General features: G+C 36.0%; 1 protein-coding gene across 2 annotated transcripts in view; it reads right to left on the minus strand.

Annotated features, from left to right (window-relative positions):
* plod2 (procollagen-lysine, 2-oxoglutarate 5-dioxygenase 2) overlaps positions 1 to 27,256 on the minus strand; it is a 134,107-nt gene extending 106,851 nt beyond the window's left edge. Inside the window, exon 1 of one of the 2 annotated variants that reach the window (XM_028794690.2) lies at positions 26,857 to 27,256. In XM_028794690.2, the coding sequence (XP_028650523.1) occupies positions 26,857 to 26,962 (106 nt within the window). In that variant the 5' untranslated portion in view covers positions 26,963 to 27,256. The remainder of the gene's footprint in view (positions 1 to 26,856) is intronic. The other variant, XM_028794689.2, reaches the window with a different exon arrangement.
* Positions 27,257 to 27,598: the final 342 nt, after the last annotated feature.

Consider the following 27,598-nt stretch of genomic DNA (forward strand, 5'->3'; position numbering starts at 1 on the left):
CAGACACTGGGAGAGTATTAGGCTGAAAAAAATTACCTTAATAGCTAAAGAAAATTACCTTAATTGTCCTCCTTGCCATTAATAGTGGGCAGGGTTTACTAATTTAGGTCCAGTAATGTCCAGATGTTGTAGATAAACTAGGAAATTATGAAATTATTATAAGAGAAAGAGCCAAACAGTCCTACTAGAATGCAGGGAAGGGGACTGGGAGGATTGGAAAAGAATTGTCTAGTCTAAAGGCCATGTAGAAAAGTCAGTCAAACTTCATGAGACAACTATATGCAAGTGTGGTCATACTGTGTAAAAAACTAATGGCATGTTAGGATGGAGTTTGAAGACTAACCCATGACTTTGTGCTTTTTGCCATAGTTTATAGTATTCCATTATTTTATTATGTGAATATAAAATTTTGCTGGCAGATACTTAATAAACTGGGGCTCAATCCAAATCTGACTCATACTTTGCATTTTATGCTTCTAGGACTGGCTCTTATCCAACTCAACACCTGAATTGGATTAAATGAGTTTAAAAATGGATGGATGAGTGCATAGATATTGTTATAAATATACACAACCCTGGTATCAAATTGATTTTCTTAATGCTTTACAGTTACAGTTATTTCACAATGTAAAATACTACATATACAATAAACTTACAAATGTGTTGTTTATGCCAAAATGGAGTGCTTAGGCGTTCATGTTGTTTTATTTTTTGTTTGCGGATAATGAGCAATATTTTAATTGTCAGCCAGCATTCTCTAAGAAAATACTCAAGGGGTTGCTGTAACAACTCAGTAATTACTGCGCAGAAATATGTTTTCTCAGACTGCAACATGATATCACTAAAGTTTAAATTTAACTTGAAAGCACACCAAGACTGTCCTTCTTAACTTTGTTAATAAATGTCTTTCTTTTAGTAACAGAACATTACTATTGCATATACTATACTGTATTTTCATATCTGTGGACTTTAAAAGCAGACCACATACAAGTAAAGAAAACATGAAAAGAAATACCTGAGTGAAAAATGTAAACAAATAAAAATCGTAACATCTAATAATTTTAACTGATTACCCATTTCAATTTAAAAGAAGAATAATAATAACAATAATAATACTTTTTATTTATACAGTACCTTGCCCATGCTCAAGGCACTTTCACTTTCTTGCAAAGACCATCAACAAAAGCTAAGTCACTAGAAAAAGCAGGAACTGATCAAATGCAGGAATGTTTACTCATGGACAATTGTATATAGCATCTTCAAAAGTAGGCAGCCCCAGTGACCTACTATTATTACTTATAACCTGACTGACATCTTTATCCAAGCTAACTGATTTGATATGATTTTGTGATATACATTTAAATTTAGATTTATTCATTTCTTAGGTGCTTTTACTTTACATATATTATTTTCTTTCATTTTCAGTCTTCCTTGTCTCTAACATATTGTAATACTGGAGAATTCACCCATTCATCCATTACCCAACCCGCTGTATCCTAACTACAGGGTCACGGGGGTCTGCTGGAGCCAATCCCAGCCAACACAGGGCGCAAGGCAGGAAACAAACCCCGGGCAGGGTGCCAGCCCACCGCAGGGGACACACACACACAAGGGACAATTTAGAATCGCCAATGCACCTAATATGCATGTCTTTGGACTGTTGGAGGAAACTGGAGTACCCGGAGGAAACCCACGAAACACGGGGTGAACATGCAAACTCCACACAGGGAAGACCCGGGAAGCGAACCTGGGTCTCCTAACTGTGAGGCAGTAGCGCCACCCACTGTGCCACCGGGCCGCTCATACTGGAGAATTGTTTAAAGAAATCAGAAAAGATACCAAGGCAGCACAAATTAAATAGCCAAAAAATGCATAATCTTTGCAATGGCCCTGAGTATACAATACATTTCCTTTACACTATCACTTTTTTTTCCATTTGCTATATAAATTTTGAGTCTTGTGGGCAAGTCCCTATCATGGAAGTAGCAACCTTTCTGTATGGATCAACCAAGAATGGGCTGCAAGCTCACCACAGTCCACACTTGCACCTACACTTACATGGATCCACTCAATCTAACATGCTTTTTGGATATGGGATGAAAAATGGGATAATCAAAAAAAAACAAAACACAACTCCCATAGACACAGGGATAAGTCTCTACCCAAGAGCTGTAAGGCAAGAGAGATAACCTCTCTGCTACTGTGTGGCCCAGATAATCCGTTTAACTGTAGTCCGTCTCTTACTGAAGCACTTTTATTCCTTATACTCCTGTAGACTACACCAAAACATTACTACACATTCACCTTGCATAATATCTGTACATTTCTGCATCTAAGAACCCTGATCTGTGTGTTTATACTGTGGAATGGTTTTGGGGTGACTTGGTGTGACCCTATCCTAAGACACAGATACTTTTATTCAAATGCCCAGATTCTTTGTTTCATAGATCTGCAAATATGTCCTCCCCTTCAAACTTGTTTTCTTATCTCTGCACTCACCTGGCATGGAAGGAAACACATTGCACTTGTCACTGAAACTATGGATCCATCTGCAACCAGAACTGAATGTTACTGTGCTTCACTTCTTCTATTAGAGGATGTCTCCACTTTTCTTTAAACCCCAAATGGCAAGACAGAGAAACAAGGCAAGCAAGGGGAACAGGCAATAAACTTTTATTCAGTCACTATAGTCTTTAACATTCTTATTGATTCTTAATGTAACAAAAAGTGAAAGTATATAAATATAAAAATTTTAAACATGCTGTCGTACAACCACTGCTGAAAAAAACGGGTCTGGACCACTCTGTTATGGCTAACTTTAGGCCTATTTCCAAGCTACCTTTTTTGTCCAAACTCTTGGAAAAAATCATCTATACCCAACTGAAGTCCTTTCTGGACGAACATGCAATATGGAAGTGTTCCAGTCTGGGTTTAAAACTCACCACAGCACTGAGTCCTCTCTGTTAAGGGTTTTTAATGATATTCTTTTGACAGTGGACTCTGGTGCCTGTAATACTTATGCTTTTGGATTTAACAGCTGCATTTGACACGTTAGACCATGAGATCCTCACCTCTAGGCTGGAGCAGTGGGTGGGCATCACAGGTTTAGCTCTCCAATAGTTTAGGTCCTATCTTTCAGATAGAAGTTTTTGTGTCAGTATTGATGATTTTACATCCACCTCTGTTGCCCTCCCCTGGGGGGTACCACATGGCTCCATCCTGGGACCTCTTCTGTTCTCCTTGTACCTGCTGCCACTTGGCGCTATTTTTCGGAAACATGGTATTTCCTTTCATCTTTAATCAGATGACTGTCAGGTGTATTTCCCTCTGAAGCGCAAAGGTCCATGTTCTGTCCAGCCCCTGCTTGATTGCCTTATTGACATAAGGAGTTGGATGGCATTACATTTTCTAAATTTTAATGAGAACAAAACAGAAGTCATGCTATTTAGGCCCAATAGCACCAGCGGGACTCCCTGCATCGACCTTTCCACTGTGGCTCAATTTGAGAAATCCATGATCACAAATTTAGGTGTAAAAATGGATTCCACTTTAAAACTTGATAGCCATGTGAACGCAGTGGTAAAATCTTGCTTTTTCCAGATGAGGCGGCTGTCAAAAATCAAGCCTGTTTTGTCTAAGTGCAACCTTGAAACAGTGATACATGCTTTTATAACATCTCGTCTAGATTACTGCAATGTGCTTCTTTTTGGAATTAGCCAGGCCTCCATGGCTGGCACAAGAAAGCATGAGCATGTTACCCCGATTTTGGCTTCCCTCAACTGGCTTTCATTTCGTTTTCGAATCCATTTTAAGATCCTTGTATTTGTTTTTAAATCTTTTAATGGGTGTTCCCTTCTTTATTTGTTGGAACTGCTGCACCCTTACGTACCGTCTCGCTCTCTCAGGTCAGCAGACCAGATGCTTTTACGAGTTCCCAAGGCACGATGCAAACTCCGAGGTGATCAAGCTTTTTCAGTTGAGGCCCCAAAACTCTGGAACGATTTGCCGTTGCACGTTAGGCAGGCTCCTACGCTAGCTGCCTTTAAATCCTATTTAAAAACACATTTTTACTCTCTGGCTTTTAACCCTTTATAATATGTTGGCTATTTGTATACTTTTTATACTTTCTGTTAAGAATCTCTTCAGTTCTTATGTGTTTATGTGTTGTTTTTCTTTGTACAGCACTTTGGTCAGCCTTGAGGTTGTTTTTAAAGAACTTTATAAATAAATTAAATAAATAAAATAAATAAATAAATGCGAATAGGTGTGGCAGTTCAATGATACAACCTGGCTGTTTCAGGAGCTGTCATAGGCAATGCTGGCCAACATACTCAATGTCTCTCATTAAGATTACATTGCTGCATCACATGGATTTCTTGTGTTTTCCCTGCCTCTTCCTGGTGGTTGTCTGTCTCTCTATTTCACTACTTTTACTGTAAGCTAATGACTTTTAGAAGCTTGTCAGTGCCAAGATGAACACCCCCAAACCCTCTTTGTCCATTGTCATTTTGATAGTCCATAGTGGCACATGTTCAAGAGGCATGCATGCACAAAGATATCCAGTGGTTTGAGCCACTTTGCTTTTATGTCTAGACTGCCCCTTTTACAGTGGTAAGTTTAATTTTTGCTCCTTTAGCCTTCAGTCTGCCAACTATAATAATGCATCCTATTTCTCTGGTAAAAACTTGCTAATTTTACAGAGGTCAAATTTTCAAGTGCACGAAAAGTGCTCTTACAGTTTAAACAAACTGTTATGATAACATAAACTCTATGTAATGCTTTTTAACACTTTAAAACATAAACATAAAATTACATTGTCCTACACTGTGGCAAACGTCAATCTCTTTAACTCCTGTCTTAGAATCACTTGTCTGACATACTTGGGCTATCATAAACAGAGTAGTATACCCTGATGCAAAATAACCAATAATATTTGAAGAGACAGACTCCCAGATCAGTAAAAAAACCTGCCCAATTGTCAATGTTGTAAAGAGAATAATTTGCAGATGGGAAATGCAAGCAGCTCCTCTAACGGAAAAAGAGAGCTCCTTAACCATCATCTAAGTGGTGTAAAAATCACACTTTACTTTTGTTGGTATCTGAATTTTACTGACATGGAGTACAATGACCTGAGCCACAAATATTTAACAAATGTATACAATTGTTAGGCCCTGACACTGCTATTAAAACAGGTATTCTAAGCATGTCTCACATGAAATCAAACAGATTAGATATTTTCTTAAGTTGTGGGGAAGGCCTCTTTGTGTATGAGACCTGACAACCAATGAATACCCACCCACAAGCACAATGCATATAGTGCAGCAAAAAGCAAGAATAAATCCAGTTATTTTCGAGCTCACAAACAGAGATGATATCTATCAGATATCTCATAGTTTATATACCAGTATAGAATGAAAAAAAAGAATAAAAAAACAGAAATTGCATCTGAACTCACTGTACCTGTACCTGAAGGCCTCTGAATCCACCAGGCAACACTTAATTGGCTCTCAGAAAAAAGGTCAAGCTTGTAATACTTTGGAGACATGAAACTGTACTGGGAAGATTTGGATTTCTAGCCATGTAAACTGACATACTCAGGCCACAAGATCAGCAAATTAAATTGTAAAGTTTGAAATCCCCTCTGACTAGAAGTCATGTAATATATCATCAGCTTAAGTAATTTCTAATATTATTATGATGCCTACAATACTAACTCTTTCCACATCTATTTTGCATACTGTACACTACTAATAAAATAGAGGCATGGAATGAGAGACTTTCCAAGCTGTTTCAGTAAGACCTCCTTAGGCACTAGACTAAAGTATATTCCTATGCAGACATTATAAAATTATCAAATAGAGAACAGTGTATGATTCATTGTGTTACCCTACAGCAGTGCTCCGCAACCTTTTCTCACCTATGACACACCAAAGTTCTTCCTAGAATTCCGCGGCACATCAAAAGCCAAAATATATAGCAATGGCGTAGCTGGGGGGGGTGGCGCCAGCTATTTAGGGGCGACAACATGAACTCCAATTTATTTTTCAGCTTTAGGGCATCAAATTTTTCACCGCCCTGGGCAACATGATCTCCAGCTACGCCACTGATATATAGATATTAATTTAATACACAAATTTTACAATAAATTTTCATTTTTTATTATAAGTATACATTTATTATAAGTATATATACATAAAAACTATACTATATTTACTTTTATGCAATCTTAATAATTATTATAACATAATGACTGATTAATGTGATACCTGCGCTTGTTTCAACGAACACAAAAGTTTTATATTCGGCTCAATATTTGACAGCGCAACCCGAAGTTCTTGGTCAAGATCTTTTAAGCATGACCGCTTATCATTTTTAATTAACACAAGAGTTGAAAAACTTTGCTCACATGAACATGTCGTCAAAAATGGAAGTAGTGTTAGGATGGCCTTGTCGGAAATGCGAGGATATTCTTTCTTAACGGAAATCCAGAAAACATCTAATGGAACTTCAGTGAAATTAAGTTTTAACGTCCCGTCATTACTTAATTCTATAAATTCCTCACAAATTTGCAGTGACAGTGCTTCCGTAGAATTTATTGCATTGGTTGCAAAAGGATTTCGAATCCAATCGTATTGTTCCGTATTAATAGAATAAAAATAATGATCAAATTTCTGCTGAAGCATACTTAAATGTTGTTGGGCCAAATCCACAATTGCTTGTTTTCAATCGTACTATGGTTGGTCCTTTGGTACATTTCTAAACATCCTTTTTGCAACTCTTCCTGCCAAAGTTTGAGTTTTTTTTTGATCCCCTGTAATTTATCGGAGCACGTCAATATATTCTCATTCCGTCCTTGCATTTTTTTATTAAGGTCATTCAGATGCTCGAATATATCAGCCATGTATGCAAGTTTGGCTATCCAGTAATCATCATCGAGGCGCTGGTATAGTTCGGCATATTTTGATCTAAAAGAAACTCATGCACCTCGTAGCGAAGCTCAAACAATCTAGCCAAAACTTTGCCTTGGCATAGCCAACGAACTTCAGTATAAAACAATAAGGATTCATATTCGCCTCCCATTTCTGCACAGAGTATTCCAAAGATTTGCGAATTTAGGGCTCTCGATTTAATTATGTTTATGATTTTAATGCATTCATTCATCGTGTTCAAAAGTTCCTCTGGCAAATTCTTGACCATCAATGCTTATCGATGTATGCAGCAGTGTGTAATTTGTATTATCGGATTTTTTTGTTTTACACAAGAGAGAAAACCTTTTTTACTACCCGTCATTGCCGCAGCACCATCTGTGCAAATAGCAATGCAATTGCTCCATTGAATATTATATATTTTGAAGAAATCATCGGTTACTCAGAAAATTTCTTCACCGGTAGTTCGCTCTGGAACCTCCTTACAAAATAAATAATGTTCTTTAATAAAGTCCTCGTCAACGAAACGTACAATAGCTATCAGTTGTGCTTTATTTTTAATATCGGTTGATTCGTCGATTTGAAGCGCAAAATTTTTCAGCCAATATCAGTTTTCTAATCAGTGTTCCTAAAATATCGCTTGACATGTCGTGAATACGTCTTTTAACAGTATCGGCAGACAACGAAACTTTATTCACTTCCTTAACTTCATTGGGCCCAAGCATAAGTCGAACAATTTCCATGCATGCTGGTTTAATAAGTGTTTCGCCGATAGTATGTGGTCTTTTCTGACGTGCAATTAATTTTGCAACATGGTAGCTAGCTTCTAAGGCCTTTTCAGAAACCGTAACGGCCGATTTCATAAATTGCTTCTGTTTTTGATTTTGTTCTAAGCGCCTCTGAAAATATTGTTTGTCTTTTTTGGCGTAACTGGGATGGTTTGAATTTAGATGGCGATTTAGTTTGCTGGGTGCCATTGCCTCGTTTGATAGCTGATCGCCGCAAATGATGCATTGTGGCTTTGGTGCCGTTTCGTCACCACACCACGAGAATCCATATCGAATGTAGTCTTCGTTGTACTTCCTTTTCACAATCTTCTTTGTTTTTTTTTGCAACACTTGCTGGGTTCTTCATCATCTGTACGTGAAGACGAATCTTTTCCACGTAAAAATTTATCCATATTTAAAGGGGTATAAAACTAAATATGAATCACACGAAGAACGTTAACCATACACAATTCAGCAACACAACTAATAGTAATGAATGATAACTACTGTCGCAAGACGAGTGAATGCGACGTAGCACGACTAATACGTCGGCTTGAATTGAATCTAGGTGAGGACACGAAGCGCTCTGCCTATCAAAGCATACTACGCAGTTGTCTGGCGACTACGTTGGGTGTACATCGTAGGCGCCAGGCGATGGGATTTATTATTTCAGAGAAATGACACATAAAATTATGAAACCTTTAAAAGGCTATTTACACAAATATTTCATTGCACGTATTCTCGTTATTGTGTTTCTAAGGAGGACCGTTGAAATATTATTTAGTTAGAAAATTGTCTTATTTGACCGCGGCACACCTGTATCGGCTCAAGGCACACCAGTGTGCCGTGGCACACCGGTTGAGGAGCACTGCCCTACAGAATACTGATGTTCTACAAAAGGATAGGGCAATTGTCTGAAGAGTGCTGTTATAACTGGATGTAGTAGGAGCAGCAGCTGTTTCAACAAGCAGACTTGCTTCCTCATGTTCACTTGGCCTTCAACAGTATGCAAATCAGCTTCAAGTGCTAGCTTATATTCATGTGTACTGAGACATACTCAAATGTCACTCATTTGTTAGCTGACCCATGGAAATTAATACACCTATAGTACTGTGCAAAGGTATTTAGCTCTATAGACAGTTCACAAAAAAATGTCTTAACAGTTATTTTATATGTCCTTAAAAATACTAACAAAGTAATAGACCACTTTCCAGTTAAAAAATGTGTGGCCTTTGTAGGCATATAGCCCAATGCTTGATTAAGCAAATATAATAAACAGGTGCTAATGATTAATGACATAATGTGTAGGTTGAACCAAATTCATTAAATGAAACAGAAGAGCTGTATAGATGGGATAAAACTGGGCAATTTACAACCATAGTAAAGAGAAGATGTGATCATAATGACAAAACATACAGTGGTCATCCTGCATTATCAAGGTATCCCCTAAGCAAAAAATTCACAGCAGTTATAATATCCAAGCTCTTCTACAAAAGCACAAATAAACAGGCAAGGTTGAAGAAATGTGGTGGTTAACCAAGGAATCTGAGTGCAGCAAACAAGAAATACATCAAGCTGACTTCCCTTTGAAACTAGAAAATGTCCCGGACTGCCATCAGCTCAGAGCAAGCAGAAACTACTGGAACCCAAGTATACTCCTATGCATCTGAAAAAGTCTCCTTGGAAGTGAACTTCTTGGAAGAGTTGCAACCAAAAAGCCATTTCTTTGATGTAAAAATAAAGCCAGTGCATGGCAACAAAGACTGAGGGGCAAAAAAATGAGAGTAGGTGCTCTTGATTGAGTCAAAATTTTATATTTTTGGCTCTAACTCAAGGAAGTTTGTCCCCTAAAGAGCTGGAGAATGGTACATGGATGAATATTTGCAGGCAATGTTGAAGGACAGAGAAGGTTTCCTGATGGTTTGTGGTTCCATTTCTTCAGTGATTTGATCAAAATTGATGGCTTCCTCACTGCTAAGAAGTACAAAGCAGATTGTTATTCATTATGCTATAACATTAAGAAGACATCTGATCAGCCCTTCATTCTGTAGCAGGACCCTAAACAAACACACAACTAAAATCACAGAAAACGATCCAGTAAAAAGATAAATAAGGAATCCTGAAACTTATGGTATGGTCCCTTGATCTCAACATCATTAAACCAGTCTGTGATTACTTGCAGGGACAGGAGACAGAAAGATAGCCAAAGTCTACAGTGGAACTATGGCTATTTGTTCAAGAGACTTGGAACAACCTACCATGTGAGTACCTTCAGAAACTGCATGCAAATGAAATTAGGAGAATTGCAACTACTTTTTATGTCACACCAAATATTTATTTCATTTGTCTATTTTTCTTTTTACTACAGTTTATAGCAAGTCTATTAATTCCTCAGAACTATTCATGTCCCTATTTTTTAAAGCATTTCCTCCTTACTGTATTTTATTACAAGAGCTTGTGACTTTTTGCACAGTACTGTATGTCTAAAAATATTTCAGCTGCAGGAGATGAAGCTGAGGAATAATACCATTTCAGTATAATGTTACTGCTATAAATAATAGAAAAAACATTCCAGCACTGATATAGCTCTTCCATGATTTGTGCATATTTTAAGCAAGTGTTATCAGAGAAAATGGGGAATGCAAATTTAGTTTCAGTTAGAATAACCTACCAGTGGGTGGTCCACTTGAACATTTTTGTAGGAAAGTGAACAATTAAAGTTACACTGGAGGCAACTCAACTGCATTGCTCTTTCACTTCCATTACGCAATAAATCATCGTGTTGGAGATCTTATGAACTACTCCTTTGTCTATGTCTCTGTGCTGCATTAACTCAACAAAAAAAAAAGCACTCAACCCAAAAAGTAGAAGGATGGCAACATTTGTATGGAATAATTTAAAAAATTATCAGAACTATGACATTAACTGTACGAACTTCCTGTGTTTTGAGAATATCATTTTACAACCACAAAGCAGATGTGTTCAAGAAACAGAAAAAAGGATAGCAGTGTCAATATGTCGCATCAAGGAAACACAGTATAAAATGAATTACATTCCACTACAAGAAACATCTCAAATAAATTACAGACTGAAAAGAGGATAACAGTCACACATACAAAAATAGTTTTGAATTAAAAGAAGCAGAATTGAAACCGTTGGCACCTTATCATTACACCATTATTGATGTTTTACCAATTTAAAACATTTTTAGATCCACCAATAATTCAAAATACACCTCCCAAACTATACCATCTGCACAGGAGAAATACATTAAAGTTTTTCTCAAATTATATGTTTCTCTGTTTCCTGGAATAGGAAAGCACAGGAGTGCCCAAGCAGCATCCAGAAATAAGTGAAATGCATATGATTAAAGTCTTCATCATTATCAAAAGTCAAGACAGTTAAGTTATATTATTGTTTCTTGTAATTATTATTCAAATGAATGGAGAAAAGTATTTTTGCGATAGAGCCTTAATAACTGTCATTAAAAAAGCATTATACTAATGCTGATGTAAAAGTCTACTTTTGGGGATTACTTAGACATTCAATTATTGTTCCTGAGCTGCATCTAAAAACATGTCTTTCCTGAAAATTACTGTAACTTAAGATAAATAATGTGTTAGTGCTTTTCTTCTACCATGGACGTGACTAGGCACTAATTTAAACAATTTGAACCATTATGATGCCGCAAAGAAAATACACGCTAGAAACATTTTTTGAAAAAAATTTGCTATCAACTTTCTAAATCTATGCTACTCTTAAATGTGGTCAAATAAATTTGTGTAATACTTTGAAAAGCACAAATAGTAAAAACATAAAGAGTAATGTCTCAAAGTGAAATTCAGCTACTTTATGATTATGTTTTTCATCTTTTATAATTCATAACATATAGTGTGTATTAAATAGAATCAAGCAGCATGATTAGTACTGCTGTCACATGGCTATAGGAGACTAGGCTCAAAACCAGGAGAGATCATTGCACAAGCTCCACACACAACCTCCTCACATTTGCCTCCAAATACCCTTTATATACGGAATGTCCTCCAAAATCCCAATCGTGTTAATCCTCAGCTAATTATTCATTCTAGATTGACCTGTTGTGATTGACTGTCCATGCCATCGTGCCCTGAGATGTTTAGTTGCATATTTTGCTCCCAATGAATAGGCTCTGGCTCAATGCCACCATAAACTGGAATGTAGAGAATTCAGAAAAGGATAAAAGAGCGAATTTCATACCAAGTACATTAATACAGTGCTTAACATTAATAATTTACAGACATGATATTTTGCCAGTTATAGCTTCTGGCTATCATATGTGTGGCTTCACTTGTATATACTTTTACAGATTCTATACTATGAGTATGTTGAGTTGGGTTCACACAAGCAATGTCAATAATAGGGTGACCTAAAGTACTGTTTTTTTTCAAATCTGGTGTTGAAAATAATTTTTCTTCTGTCCAATTTCTGTTTTGGAAATATCCATACATGGAAACTTTCTTTTCCTCATTAAAAATTAAAGTTACTTTAAGCTTGCAACCAAAACTGTTACTATAAGGAGATGCTGAAAATGATGTGTTAGTTTTAACACCTAATAAGTGTTAACATCAGCACCATATAATATCATTACAAACCCATATTCCAAGTTTAATTTCCACAACTCTCTATGATGTGCTGCTATAACAGCTCAATTAACAATCAGGTAACCTGAAGCAATTCATTTTGTAAAAAAACACCATGCTCCTGTCTAACAAGTGTCCTCTTTTGCAATCGAGGAGTAGGAAGCTACACTATCATGTTATAGAAAAAAAGTGTATGCCGTACAAGTTAAGGTTAAAAAAACTGGTACTAACTCTATGTATTTTAAATTGAGCTACACAATTATTTGCATAACTATATGCTGTAGAATAATCAGGTCATAGTAGATTATTGATCATTTGTTTGTCAGCAGTTAATCTGAAAATGGACAGAATCACTCTCGCACAGTGAATAAGGAGTGGGGACTGAATCTTCAGTTTTTCAGTGTACATTTCAGTCTTAGCTGTCACACCACTATGGCATATGCTGCTTGAGAAAATATGGTTGTATACATGGTTGTATCTAAAATTGAATTGCATGCAAATGGACTAATGTAGTTTAATAATACATTTTTATATTATTCCAGTACAAGGCAGTTCTGCCTGGGATATTGGTCACGCACGCAACAGCAAAGTACTTTCAAAGTGTAACATATGAAAAAGGGATAGACCTAACTCATGACATATTTATGAATACATAAAGTGTGACTCTGCAACAAACAGGGATAATATAATGTCATTTAATCATAACAATTAATATGGTCCATAGAGGTATGATTAATGAAATAATTACCAATATTTAATTCTATGTAACAATTTTTCATTTTATAATCTAGTCAAAATATATAATGAAAAAACATTAGATTGACAAATAATGGATTTCAGATTCTTTATTTAATTAGGAAATTAAGACACTAACTAAATACACTGTTTAGTTCTTTTTGTTATATATGACATAGCTGAAATAAATGATAATTTGTATTAATAAGGTGTAGGGTATTACAACTGCCTCAGGTAAGAGGACAACTTAGCCTAGAGTTAGGAACAGACCTGGGGTGAATGCTCATTGGTAGAAGAAAGAGGTTGTGAAAAACGTAATGAGAGACTGGAGACAAAAGGTACAGTTCTTTTGTTAAAGCTGTCAAGTAAGCAAGAGCTCGACAGATGATGATGATAAACAATTTACAAAACCAGGATATATTCACTAGAGCACTTGGCAAGAGAGTACAAAGCTAATAGCTGAAATAATATGCTGCTGTTTTGAATTGGGAGCTCCATTTCCTTAAAAAAGCAACATTTCTGCCTTACTTTTTGCAATGGTATGCTTCAACCTTATACTATTTGAATGGACGTAATTAAATAATTTATGCTGAAAGTATGTAACTATGTAGTGAGTTATCGTCAAAACTAAAAGGATGATGAATCATCCATATTAAACCACTTGTAAAAATTTCCATCTCAGTATGAAGAAAACTAAAAATCATTCCTATTATGAATGATAAATTTCTCAACTTCAACAAATATCCTTAACACAATCTAAAGCAATTCTAAGTGGATGGACTAAAGTATTAACATTCTGTAACATCTTCAAGTGTGCGGTATAACACGTTATTATCACTATCTGAAATAATATCAAAGAGTGAGATGTCCCCATTAATTCTTTCCATAGCTGGTATGTCATTTCTTCTTGCACCCCATTTTAAATCAAATGTTTTGACCAATGTGACATTATAGTGCAGCAGTTTGGTTACCTCACAGAGCTTGGACCTAATTTTCATTTTCCATGTCTGTATGGGTTTACTCCAATGACTCTAAGTCACACAATCCAATGACTGTCAGGTTTACAGGCAGTTTAAAAGTGACACGGTCTGAGAGAACGTGGGTTTGTCTGTGTATGATTATATTCTGACACAGCATTTCGCTTTCAGCAACTCTATCTGTATTAACAGATTCAAAAATCAAAAAAAATAAACGCTAAGAAAATTTGTCAAGCAAAGAAAGCAAACAGTTTGCAAAGCACAAGCAATACAAAGCAAACACATGAAACTGTTAGCCTAAGTATAGTTTTATTATTATTGTTGTTGCATGTTCTAATATTATCACAAACTGGCATGTGCTAATCCTAAAATAAATTTAAAAAAAAGTGTGAATAAGATTGTGTATATTTATATCGTATTTCTCATTTAATTCTACTTTTAAGCCTTGGTTATAAAACATGATGCTTCAATAAGTTTAAAAAATATCCATAGCTTACCTTCCTGACTACTGATATCAGCTGTTTAAATTCTGTAATTTTTTTGTTTTATATTTTTCTCTCATTTTCATTGTTGGTTTTTTATCCATGACAGTGTTCATATTTGGTTTCTGGGGGGGTTACTTTTAAAAGCGTTTAGGATTTGTAAATATAAGCACAAAGGCACAATCAAATTTAATTTACTCATTGCTTTTAGTGCATCTATGTATGCTGTTTTTAAGATAAATCTTTTAGGGTAAAAATATACAAATATCTACAGAGCAATCAATTAATAAGACCAAGTTAAAGAAAAGTCAGCATGTACATGTATTGCATTAGCAAACAAGAAGACAAGGCAGAAGAGATGGGATCACAAGATTAGAGATGTAAACAGGATTAAAGTAATCAGTACGCTTGTCATTATTGTGTAAATCTGTGGAACTACAAATAAAAATACTTAGTCAGGTAAGTAGCAGGCCCCTGATATTAGGTACTTGGTTATCTCCAGAGCTCAAACTACAAACATGCATACAGTATATGCCTGCATTAATTTTTGTATTACACCTTCTTAATTTATTTCTTGGTCAAAATAGTCAAGGTCTATCCCAAAAGCACTGAGAACAAGGCGGGAAGCTACACTGGACAGGATACCAATCCATCACAGGTCCCACACACACTTAAAAGCTCACTCTTACTCACAACGGGGCCAATTTAGAGTCACTAACTAATCTAACCTGTACATCTTTGGGGATGTGTGCTGGATACTGGAGATCCCATACAGCACAGGGAGAATGTGCAAACTCCACATAGATTCACACCCAGAATGCTGGATCCATAAGGCAGCAGCTCTAATTACTGCACCATCTGTGCTGCCCCAACCACAAACTAAAACATCATCATCACCATCATTATTATTATAATTATTATTATTAGTAGTAGTAGTAGTAGTATTGCATTTCCTGAGGGTGCAACCCTATAAAAATATATATTTGTTTTGATTCCCAGTAAAATCTTTTGCACCAAGATGCAGCTTCATATCTGAGCTAAGGTGTTTTCTAAGTGCTGCTTCTCTGTTTTCTCCAGGACTTTCTGGCTAATTAACCAAATGTAATTAAAAACTGCACAAGTAATTAAAACATGTTCAATAACATGAAGTTTGAGTTTTATTTTAACATAATACACTTTTCTCAAATTCAAATCACAGAATGTATTATTTATTGTAGCCTGTAGAAAAGTAATTTAGTTTTCAGTTGGAAACACAAGGAATAACTTCACACCAAATTACAAAAAAATAACTGAGCTGTGCAACAGAATGTAATTTTTGGTGGATGGAAACTTTTATCTTCCTTACCTTAACACCTGTCATGATTGACATTTTATTTTGTAAGAGAAAACTTAAAATGTAGGGTTCTATACAAAATAGCATGTCATTTTCACAAATTATAACCTACAATGAGAACTACTATTAAAACCTACAGTTGGCTTTCTTATGGATACAGAAGAATGTTTTCTTTAAACAATGAATGTATATTTAGCCTTAAGCATAAGCTTTTACATCAACACAGAAAACAGTTTTAGTAAATAATCACATTGAGAAAGGCCATGTTAATTGTGTGTTTTCGCACTCTAAAATGCAGCACCTTCTAAAAGGAATAAAATACAGTACTTTTGAGCATGGCTCACCCTTTCATTGTGCATAGTTTTTTATAGGTGCTATTTTCTACTTGTTTACTTGAATAACTTCTGATAATTATTGTTATTATTAGATTTACTTTTTTAAACAAAGTACATGTGTGAATTCTTCATTTAATAATCTCAGTTAACTAAACATTACTTAATACAATATCTTTCACAGCAAAACATGTCATAGAATACTACACTGAAGCTAAGATCAAATGCCCTAGTTTTAATGAAATTCAAACAACATATATTTTCCATGTATACTTTTTTCCCTCAAATAATTTGAGGGAGCTGATAGGACAGAGTACAAGTCAGAAACCAGCCCCTGACAGGAAGCTAGTCCAGCACTCACACAGGCATAGTGACATTCTCTCATACTGGACCAATTTAGACTCATAGGTATCTTTAATATGTGAAAAGAAACTGAAAGAACCTCAAGAAACATACAAGGGAAGAACATACGTACTCTGCACTTATGTCAGCAGGGATCTTCATTTCATTAGTGTGCAATATACAGTCAGAGATCACGATTATAATAATCTAGATACACAAACTCTACATATTGTCTTCCACAGGAATGTGCGAGTACAAATATTATTCAGGCTAGAGAATATGGTTTAAAAGAGCTGTACAATTTACTGTCAACCCTAATATATATCGATCCTGAATAGCAACACACACAACAATAAAGTTTAGTTACAAATAATATCAAAGAAGCTAGAATTATATACTGCCCACTATAAAAATACAGGAATACTTATGTATGCTTTTTAAACTATTTGATCTCTCTGGCAAATTGACTTCAGCATTCATAGCATTCCTGCTGGTGTAGCAGAGACTCAGATTCTGGTCAAAACTCACATCGTGGCACATCACTATTAAGCCAAGTTTCAGCTTTTTTCTTTTAACCACACAAATAAGACTTGGAAATAAACTAATTAAGCCAGATATGAAATGTTGCTTTAGGCAGATCTGTGCCTGTATACTAAATTATGCATTTTGTGGCAATTCAATGTAGGAATCCTTGTATTTCTCCCTGCCGTTTTGTTGGAAATCACTATTTTTTAATGAGCATATTTATCTGACCACTGGAAATACAAAACTGGTGATAATACAGATTAAAATAGGATACATACAAATTGGGCGTATGAATATAGCAAATTGGTGTTCACTTATATATTAGCTTTTGGGCTATGACACTACAGTATGCTACTTGTGATTTTTGTCAGGGTTACTACCTCCTTTCTCATCTAACTTCTAACAATGCAGTGTACCAGCTATTATATTTGCTCAGCAAACGCTTTTCCATTTTGTGAAAGGAATCTTGAGCTGGGCTAAGGTGAGATGACAATGGTGCTCAAGTCAATGTACTCTTTCAGAACACTTTTATTTTCTTATAATAGAGACAAGTCAGGTTAACACTTAGACAGAAATTCTAAAATATTAATATCATTTGAAAACAAATACTTTGCATACTTCTTCTACCAGTTTGACAGTATGCATTTGCCACAAATGGTCACATGATACATATGAAAAACTTCACACTCCTTGAAATTGTTATTATCTTCAATATTCCTTAATAAAAAGGCATACAGCACTGGGAAAAAAAGAAATTTCTGGAGAGATTTCTGTAGGTATTAAAGCAACTATCCTACCTGATTTGCTGAAGTTAAATTCTGTACACAATGGCTGTCTGTCATCAGCTGAGATGATTTCCAGTTGCTGTCTGACATGCTCTTACTAAATCATCTGCATCAGATCCAATAACTTTAACTGCACGTTTGATAATCTGATGGAGACTTTTAAATTTTTGATTTGTCAGAACAGTAATTAATGACAATTAACTATGAGCAATTAATGATAGGTTGGACTGGACACAGAATAACTCAATTAGAAAGGACAAAGCAGGCTCTTTTTCCTTAGGAGACTGCGTTCCTTTAATGTGAGTAGTGACACCCTTTACATATTCTACAACTCTGTGATGGCCAGTGCAGTTTTCTATGCTGTGGTGTGCTGGGCTGCTAACATCACTTCAAAACAGGCCCACTCAATCAACAAATTAATTAAAAGGGCAAGCTCAGTTATGTGATGTACTCTGGCCCCCCTGCAGGTAGTAACAAAGGAGAGAGTTAAAACAAAAGTGGGCATCATTATAAACAATGCAGCACATCGTATCTCCTAAACATTAACACTGAGTACTTTCAGCCAATGAATTATGCAGCAAAAGTGTGTGAGGAAATGTGACTTCAAACGAATGGCAATACACCTGCATAATGCCTCACTGAGACTGTGACAGCCAAGTCAGAAGGTTTCTTTCTTTTTAATTTTCTTAATAAACCAGGGAATGAAGCTGTAAGTGATGACAGACTTGATCACATTACTGTAAAAGGACATCATAATATCCTTATCCAGTTTAAATAGTCTGAGTTTACACAGAAGAAGTAAGAGCTGATTGTATTTAGAGTATATTTTTTTACTAATGGTGTCATCAGCATACTTGATAATGGAACAGTGGTCACTGTTCAGTCTTCGGTCATTTGTGTACAGTGTAAATAGTAATAGAGACAAAACACAGTCCTGAGGAGCCCCTGTATTTGGAAGAACGACTTTGAAAAAATGTAATGTACTTTAACTGTGAACTATTTAAAAGAATGTCCTGAATCCATAATGTAATAAAGTTTTGTATAAAGTAATGTAAAAATTGTGCTCTGACATATGATCCAGGCTTATCAAGAAATATATAGATTTGTTGTGGAATAACCAGCAGAGCATCTTCCATACTTCTCTTTGCACATTAAGCAAATTGGAGGTTATCTTGAAAGGACTTGGTCTCTTATTAATCTATCTATCTATCTATCTATCTATCTATCTATCTATCTATCTATCTATCTATCTATCTATCTATCTATCTATCTATCTATCTATCTATCTATCTATCTATGCATACAGTAAGTCTGTTCACAATCTGATATATGGGTGGTCACCTATCAGGTAACACTTGTGGTCGGTCGGCCAGTTGGAAGATATCCATCATGCCCTCTCAGTTGTGACAAGCAGATCATAGAAATGATAAATTAATACTACCTGCCAAATAATGCAAAAAGTACACAACACATGTTTTGCCCTAATTGGGGCTCATTAGGTCTACGCACTTTTGCTTCTCCTTGCGGGGGTAAAACCTTTGACATCAGTGCCCGAGGCAAATCCTCAGATATTATGCCATGGTGGCTAGTTCGCTTACTTGACAGGGTGCAGAGTATTGCATGCATAGGTGTGATCACAGTCTGATTTTTCAGTAAAGCAAGAGATAGTTACAGTATAAAAGCAAATTTACTGTAAATACAAAAATCTTCCACAATTATTAGGGTACACCCACAGGGAAACTCTACTATCACGTCACAAAATAGCACATATGGATTCATTTACAACATTTTGTAATTAATTTCAATGACTTCATTCCCTCAGTTTCTGTATATTTCTACAAACATAATTCTTAGGAGATGAACAGATCTTAAGCTATAAAAATATCTAATGAAATTTTTCATTGGTCTTTTAAAATAAGGCTAATTTTCTGAGAATGTTTGCTGCTGCACAACACATGTCAAACAATGAACATACATAATGTTTTCCTTGTAACCAAAACATCTGGACTCCCTATCTCAAACAAACAAACAGATCCTTAGCACCACTCTTCCCAAGTCCTGAAATAAGAACCATTGAAATGTTACATTTTGATGTTGCAGTTGCTTCTTATAAAAATAGAAAAATGGCAGTCTTAAATATATTTGGAGGAAAAAAATGTTTTAAAACATACTGAAACTCTTTTAGCATTCTGTTTCTAAATGTAAAGGCTTAGTGATTATTATATGGAGTTTGAAAACTACTACAAGACAAACACCCACCCATCATTTGCCACTCTTTCAATTTTGTATCAATAAGTGATTTAGAACTGAGTTTAAAACTGAATGATATATAATACTACATATATTATTAAGTAAGTGTAATTAACTAATTGTATGTGTACAGGAAATGTAAAAATAGGTGTTGAAAGGTACCAAAAATTTGCATTACAATTAACATGTCTTTGATCTACATCCTACTGAGCTTAAATGCTTTCTATATGACATTTATTGTGCATGTAAATATGTAAGCACAAGCAATCTTTGCCAAGTAAAAAGCTGTGGTTATCATTATGAAGTCTACATGAAAGTAAATTATCTGGATTCAGAAACACTGGTGCTGCTACCCTAACAAAATGTAAATAAATTAGATCATTAAAATATTTTTATAAGCTATTATATAATCTTTTCATAAAAAACAGCTCTTATCTATTCAGGTTATTCTACTAGTCAAAAAATAATAAAATAAGTAACAGTTTACAGTGATAAAAGTGCTGTTTCAGATAAAAGACGTAAGAGACCACAAGATACAATATGTGGCAAACTTTCACAAAAGTGGATTAGTGAAAGATAACTGCATTTAGAATGTGCTGTTCCTTCTTATAATCCAGGAGGATATACAAATACAGAAAGACACTATATAAGATTGTAGTAAGACTACAACTGAAAGGATAAGGAAGACCCTATATGAAAGTTTTGAATTGGGAAAGAGACTTAGTTTTTATTGGGGTTATAGAGGCTCTCCAATCTGAAGTTTGAAAATTTTGGAATATATGGCACTGCCTTTACCAAGAACCATTGCTTGGTACATAAATCAGAACCTGGGCTGGCCCATTTACAAAGGAAAACTAGGCAATTGCCTGGAAAATGTACCAGCATAAAGGGACTCTCTGTAGATATTCCACATTAAACTATAATGCAAACTATTAGGAACTTGATCATAAGGTATGTCATCCTGCCAAGCTCTCTCTAATCATATCAAATGGCAGAAGATTGTGTCAGTCTAAGCTCGGGCCAACCATGCCCCAACTCTATGGTACTGGTACCAATTCTAATTAGCAGAGTAAGAGACTCAAGCTTTTGGTTACTTGTTACAGGGCCCTGATGCTGTGGAATGATCTCCCTGCTGCTTTAAGAGGTGTCCCTTCAGTCTTAGCTTTTAAATCCAGGCTGAAGACTCATTACTTCAGTTTAGCATACCCTGAGTAGAACTACTGATTACCAGTGTATATTGCATCTCAGCTATTAGTCATTGGTACTAAAATATAAGTAATACGATATTTATAAACTGATACTAAAGCTCACCTATTCTTTTTCTCTTCTCACTACTCTCATGTGGCTCTTGGTGCCACTGCTCTACTGCCAAGTTGCTTGCCTGCCTATGGAAAAGTCATCTCTGATAAAGGAACACTGGAGTTATTGGGTAGAAGGGTCCTTTCATCAGACTGGCCAGCCCAGCACTGCCTCAGCTGTGGAATCGTCAATAGGGAGGAGGTGGCTTGTTGGCCAAGGTTTCCAGGACTGTCTATGTCTGGCTTGTCTTGTATTTCATCAAATCTGTATCAGTGGTACAAGCTGTTAAGCTATTCTTGAATTTTGCCTTGTAGTTTGTACTATTGTATTGTATTCCTCAAATGGCAACGACAGATTGGCCATCTAGCACCGTGTCTTTTTTTACACCAATTGCATGGCCAACCTACCTTGAAGGGGGTCTCTCTCTGAATGGCTTATTCTAAGATTTCTTTCAATTTTTTCTCTAAAAGTGTCCTTCTTTGGGGAGTTTTTCTTGCCTTCTTAGGGAGTCAAGACTGGGGGGCTGTCAAAAAACAGGGCCTGTTAAAGTCCATTGCGGCACTCCTTGTGTGATTTTGGGCTATACAAGAAATCAATTGTTGTTCTTGTTGATGATCTAGTGATGTGCAGCATTTTTAAAATGGCCAAAACCGTCTAGCTGTGAAGGCAAAAAGAGGAGACTGTTTAAAGAGTTGGCACTCCAAAAACACAGATGCTAATTCTTAGAATACATTGTCTTATAGACTCAGTTAGCAAGGATGATAATTTGCTATCATTAAGTCATCAAGGTGCTGATTCCAATTCACTTTGCTTCGTCACAAGCACAAGCAGGCATAGATAGCTCTGATCCCAAGGGCAGTGTTAACAGTTATGTCTCTTCCAAAACAGAAACTAACCAGCAGCTAACATTACAAGGTGAGGAAATTTTGAATGAAATAGGACAGCCTTAATGGAGTGGCCGTAATTTCTGTAGAAAATACACTGGCACAGAAAATTGAAATAGATGATGTACTTAAGACTTTTTTAGCCATGAACGGCTGGTGCATACATTCTCAAAGCTAAGCATAATAAATATAATATGCTGCCAGTCTGGTTTCTGAGGAATTTATTTCCCTGTTTAGGTCTAGTTTAAATCTGTTGATTTGCCTGAGAAAGACAGTACATATCTGCAATTTTCCACTAGTAGCTGGTTAGGTATATTAAACATTAATTAAAGTCTCAAAGATTTTCTAGGGTCATCGTGTGTGTCGTATAGCTCAAATGAGTGCTTAAAGTATAGTCCCCTAGTGCTACACTACTAATTGGGTATGTGTACGCACAGATACTGGCCTGCATGTGTATTTTATGAGTTACTGCTCATTAGTTGTAATGTTGTACATTGAAATGGGGTGGCACAATTGTGTTTTGCATAAGCAGCTGAAGGACTTAAACTGATGCTGCTTGTAACACACGATATTTGACTCATTTAAATTGTTCAGTTTGGGGATTATCCAGTACCAAAATGAAACTGGACTTTCATTATTAAACTGCTGTACCCGGAGGAATCAAATCAGGTTGTGTTCATTTAGTGGTATTGTATGATGAACTATAATCAGGTGTTTATGAACTTCACTCTGCATTCCAATATGCATTTATTTTTGTGAAGGGCCTGGCTACCTGCTCCTTACTGAGAACTGCATGGTTATTACATAGTATATTGAAAGTATGTGGGAAAAAATTGGCAAGACACTGTCTACTTAAACAGCAATAAGGAACACTGAGCTCTTGCTGTGGGTCTCGTGAGCTCTAAGTGTGTGCCCATAAATTAAAGCAGCAAATAAAGATTGCCTTGCTTCCCTCCAGACCTCGCAATAGGAATTGGCTTGCTTTTTCTTCATGGAAACCCAATTTATTTGATTTCACATGCAGAAAAAAAGAGAGACATTTTTCAGACTATCTATTTACATGACTATTTACTTATGTTTTATCTCTTAAGAACCTAGAAGCCGCCAACTTAAAGGGGACAATGGTGTACATAGTGAATGCTCACTGCTTTACAGTTTTAAATCTTTTTATTTTTTCCTTCTCACATTACTTTGCTCCCCATAGTGTCACTGCCATTATAGTGAGGTATCTTTCTTGACCTTAGAATGTTGTATTCTTCCAAAATCACTGCCTGTAACTTCTGATCCATTTTACTCTTACTATTTAGGAAGCTTTTGAACAGTGTATCATTGTATATATTTTGTAATTTCCTTTTCATTCTGAGGTTATCATTTTTTTATCTTTTTTATTTTAATATGTGCCACCATTTTGTGTTTTACTTTTGTTCAAAACCCCACCATTGTGTATGTTTTTTATGTCTATTGCCATACTATTGACAATTCCTTTTGTCATTACTACCACATGGTTAAAAACTGTCATGGTGTGATGTCACAGGCAATTTCCTATTTATGATGCTGGTACGGTATTTGTAGTGTCCAAGTTTCTAAAGGCTATACAAAATCTTTGCTTGCTAGTTACTTAAAAAAAACTCGAATTAGCGAGATAGGATTATTGCATTGTTACTGACTTAGCTCATATCTACTGGTATTACTGATTTATTGATTGAGACACTGCTTGTTTATTTGACTTTGTGCATTCTCCTGGTCTTTGTGGATTAAACAGCATTCTCCCTTTTTACAATTGCGGCTGAGCATGTACATTGTTGAATGCATGGGCAGTAGCTGTAAAGCCTATTGGCCAAAAAACCTGGCATAGTTTGACCTGCTTTTTCATTTTTATTTTTCTAAGAAACATAAGTTCTAGAGTTTTTTTTCTGAACTCTGAGTAGATTGTTTCTCTTTTTCCTTTTCTTGTTACTGACTGCCATTGGATTAATGCACTCATCAATTTACTATTCAGAAATATGACAAGTTTCCAGTACAGGCAATGAATTGATGGGGGTGGGATATATTTTCTGGTCATATACTTTATTTATCCAGAAGACAGGACGATAAGGAAGAAGATGATCCGCTGTGGCCACCCCTAACAGGGGCAGGTGAAAGAAGAAGAATACTTTATTTATGCAGTGGTTTAATTCTTGCCTGAAAATCCCTTACAAGAACAAAATCCAAAGAACTGCTTCTTATATTCAAATGAAACCTTGAGGTGAACAATTTACTGAATCAAAACTGATTCTCAAAAGATTCAGTAATTCAAGATAACTGAAATTAGTGTAACAAACAAATGAAATGTCTCCTAATGCCAAAGTAACTCGCTAAAGAATGAAAACTATCAAATGCTCTAAAATGCAAATTAATTTGCTTAGTAATACTATATCTTTTAAAATTATATTCTTCAAGTTTGAGTTTATTGCTTGGTTATTAAACTTCACATGTTGAGTGAAAATAAACAGCTGGTATTCTGTTATGTGACATAAATATGAAATGCTGCGGCAGATTTCCGATTCAAACAGGTAAACGTAAAAATATGTTTCCTGAATGTGCACAGTCCTGAGATAGAGCAGCTTTTCCCATAAACAATGAATGAAATACAGAAAGCAACCTCAGACTAGATGATGAGCACAGGACCCACTCACTCACACACACACACACACACACACAGTCATTTATAATGGACCACTTTAGTCTTATCAACTGGCCTAATCTTGCAATGTATTTTAATCATCTAGCTGAATGACATAAAAAGTATATGAATTGTAAATTACTTTGTCGGCTGGTATATATACAAGATATATTTTTTAAATCTACCTTTTGTAAATATTTTAAAGTTATCTTTATCAAATCTATCAGTCTGAAATAAGAAGACTTTGAAAACGAAGTGTGCATCAGTAGATTCTTCCCCTGAAAAAGTACAAAGCTCAAAGTTGAAAGTCCACATAAGCTGGTGTTTCAAAGCACATCTTCCTACACAATACTAAAGCAAAGCAGATTCTACTGAACTTTAAAAAATAATAATAACAGTAAAATAAACAAGCATGATTACAAATCATAGGACAAGATGTAGATCAAGGATTTGCTCTCCTTTTACTATCTCTAATGAAATTTCAAAAGGGGACACAATACAATATTTTAATTTAATCGATGTATCATTGCAGATTTGGAAATTTATTATTTTAAAATCAAATCAAATAATGTTTGTAAAGTATGTTATACAAATTACAATGTACAATTACATTTCACAAAAAATGAGAACAAATACACTATGAGTATGGAAGCTGTTAATAGTCCTTTTAAAAATGATAATCACAGATCAAATTAAATAATAGGATTAGAAATACTGAATCTAGGAGAAGAAAGGCAAATTTTAAAAACCTACGATAATTAATTGCCTATATCTAATTAATAAAATGTTGAATTATATAATAAGATAATGAGATCATTAACATCATCATTTTAACATAATTTTTTAGGGATGTCAGGTTTTTACAAAAATACTTGGATGTTTCTTTATGTCCTTCCACCTGGCTAATCCAGTTCAGAATTGTGGTTATCCTATAGCATCTCCTGGGAGCATCTGTGGCAAAACACGAGCAAACGCTAGACGGGACGCTAGTCCGGAGCAAAGCATAGTTCTGTGTACTCGGGGAAGACCCCACGCTGACACGGATAGAAAGTGCAAAGTGGACGCAGCATGAGACTAAACAGGGATTCGAACCACAGTCTTATGGCGAGGTGTGCCAGCAACAGTAAACACTGCAGTCCTTTTTTTATTTATGTCACTTAAAAACAATACTTTTACCTATACATTTACTTACACATAAACACGAAGCATTTGGGAGTATTTTTAACAGTAAAGACGTCATCTGAAAACATACTGGAGTTAACATAATTCGAAAAGTTAATTCTGTTAAAAAATGAACGTTTTGCGACTAAACAGGCGTGTAATGAATGAGATGCGGCTGGAGTTCAAAATGGTAATTGAAAAAGTGCAGCTGAAGTGAAGTCCGTCCATCCATTTTATAACCCAGTGTGTATCGGGCAGGACTGACTGGACGCAAGTCTACGATTTCAGACGCACTGACGAGTACGCACGCACGTACATTCACTTTCCGCAAATTCACAGCTGACACTAAATTTAAAATGTGTTTGCCAGCAGAGCTAAACCCCGCGCCACCGTACAACCTTTCATTGGACAGTTACTTTCAGTATTGTCTAGCCATGCGTTTTTACGTCCTGACCGTGCTCGGAGAAGCCAGGAAGAATGCTTTAAGCAAACTAAAACTGGGTGCAGTCACCCATGTAAATACGAATTCCTGCTGGGATATAACGGGCTAGAAGCTGCTCCAACAGGAGAAACTACAGCTTAGTCATTGGGTCATTTGCGTTGCAACCATTTATAATAAGCTGAGCGGTTGTGCAGGTAAATAAATAATAATAAATTGCGTGTCAAGTTTCTAGTAATGACTTTTTAATAAATAGATTATAAGTAGCCATCCTTGCAGTCACTATTAAGTCACATCCTTCAGGATCTCCGAACACAAACTTAAAAGGAAGCGCTCACCTGTTGGTAGCGACATGGGTTCCATGTTAGAAGTAAGATGAACGGGTGTCACCAAAAGTAAAATTGGCACCGAAAAAAATAAAAGTTTGAGGCGCTCCATCGCCATGTTCCGCTGCTCCTGGTGAGTGGGTGAGTAAATTAAAAAAAAAAGGTTTTCCCTCGATTTGGTAACGATGATAGCTTGACCGGACACACAGATGGGAAGAAGAAAGTTTCTTGTCTACCGACAAACGCTCCCCGCACGCCTGGAGAGCTGGTCCCCCCCACCCCAACCCTATTTAAACGGCGGCTTGCTAGAAGCGAGCAGATAGTGTCATTCGAGGCGTGGCTCTTTAATTACACGTCCGTCTGAGTTGCACACTTGCCATTAGCCGCGCGCTCGCTATGCCAAATACAGACACAGAGCTAGCGGATTCACCGAGAGTAAATTGTGCGTCTTGTTTGCCTGACACAACAGCTGTATTTAACCTCCGTGCTACTTTTGTTGATCCTAATTAAAGTTTGCACCATGTGCAGTCACTTTTTTAAGTTTTTAAAGAAATATCCGGAGTTTATTCAACAGCTTATACGGGTGTTACTTTTACCCCTAGGCTGTAAAGCTACTGTAATCGCCTGCAGCAATTATGGAAAGCTGACTTTTACTGACTTTCCTGTGAACCCTGTGGGAGCCGCTGCTCGACACCACGTAAAAAGCGGCTTTATATGAGGACATAATAATTCTGTTCTCTGGAACAATGCTAGA

This window comes from Erpetoichthys calabaricus, chromosome 2 (assembly GCF_900747795.2).
Source record: "Erpetoichthys calabaricus chromosome 2, fErpCal1.3, whole genome shotgun sequence".
Classification (NCBI taxonomy): Eukaryota; Metazoa; Chordata; class Cladistia; order Polypteriformes; family Polypteridae; genus Erpetoichthys; species Erpetoichthys calabaricus.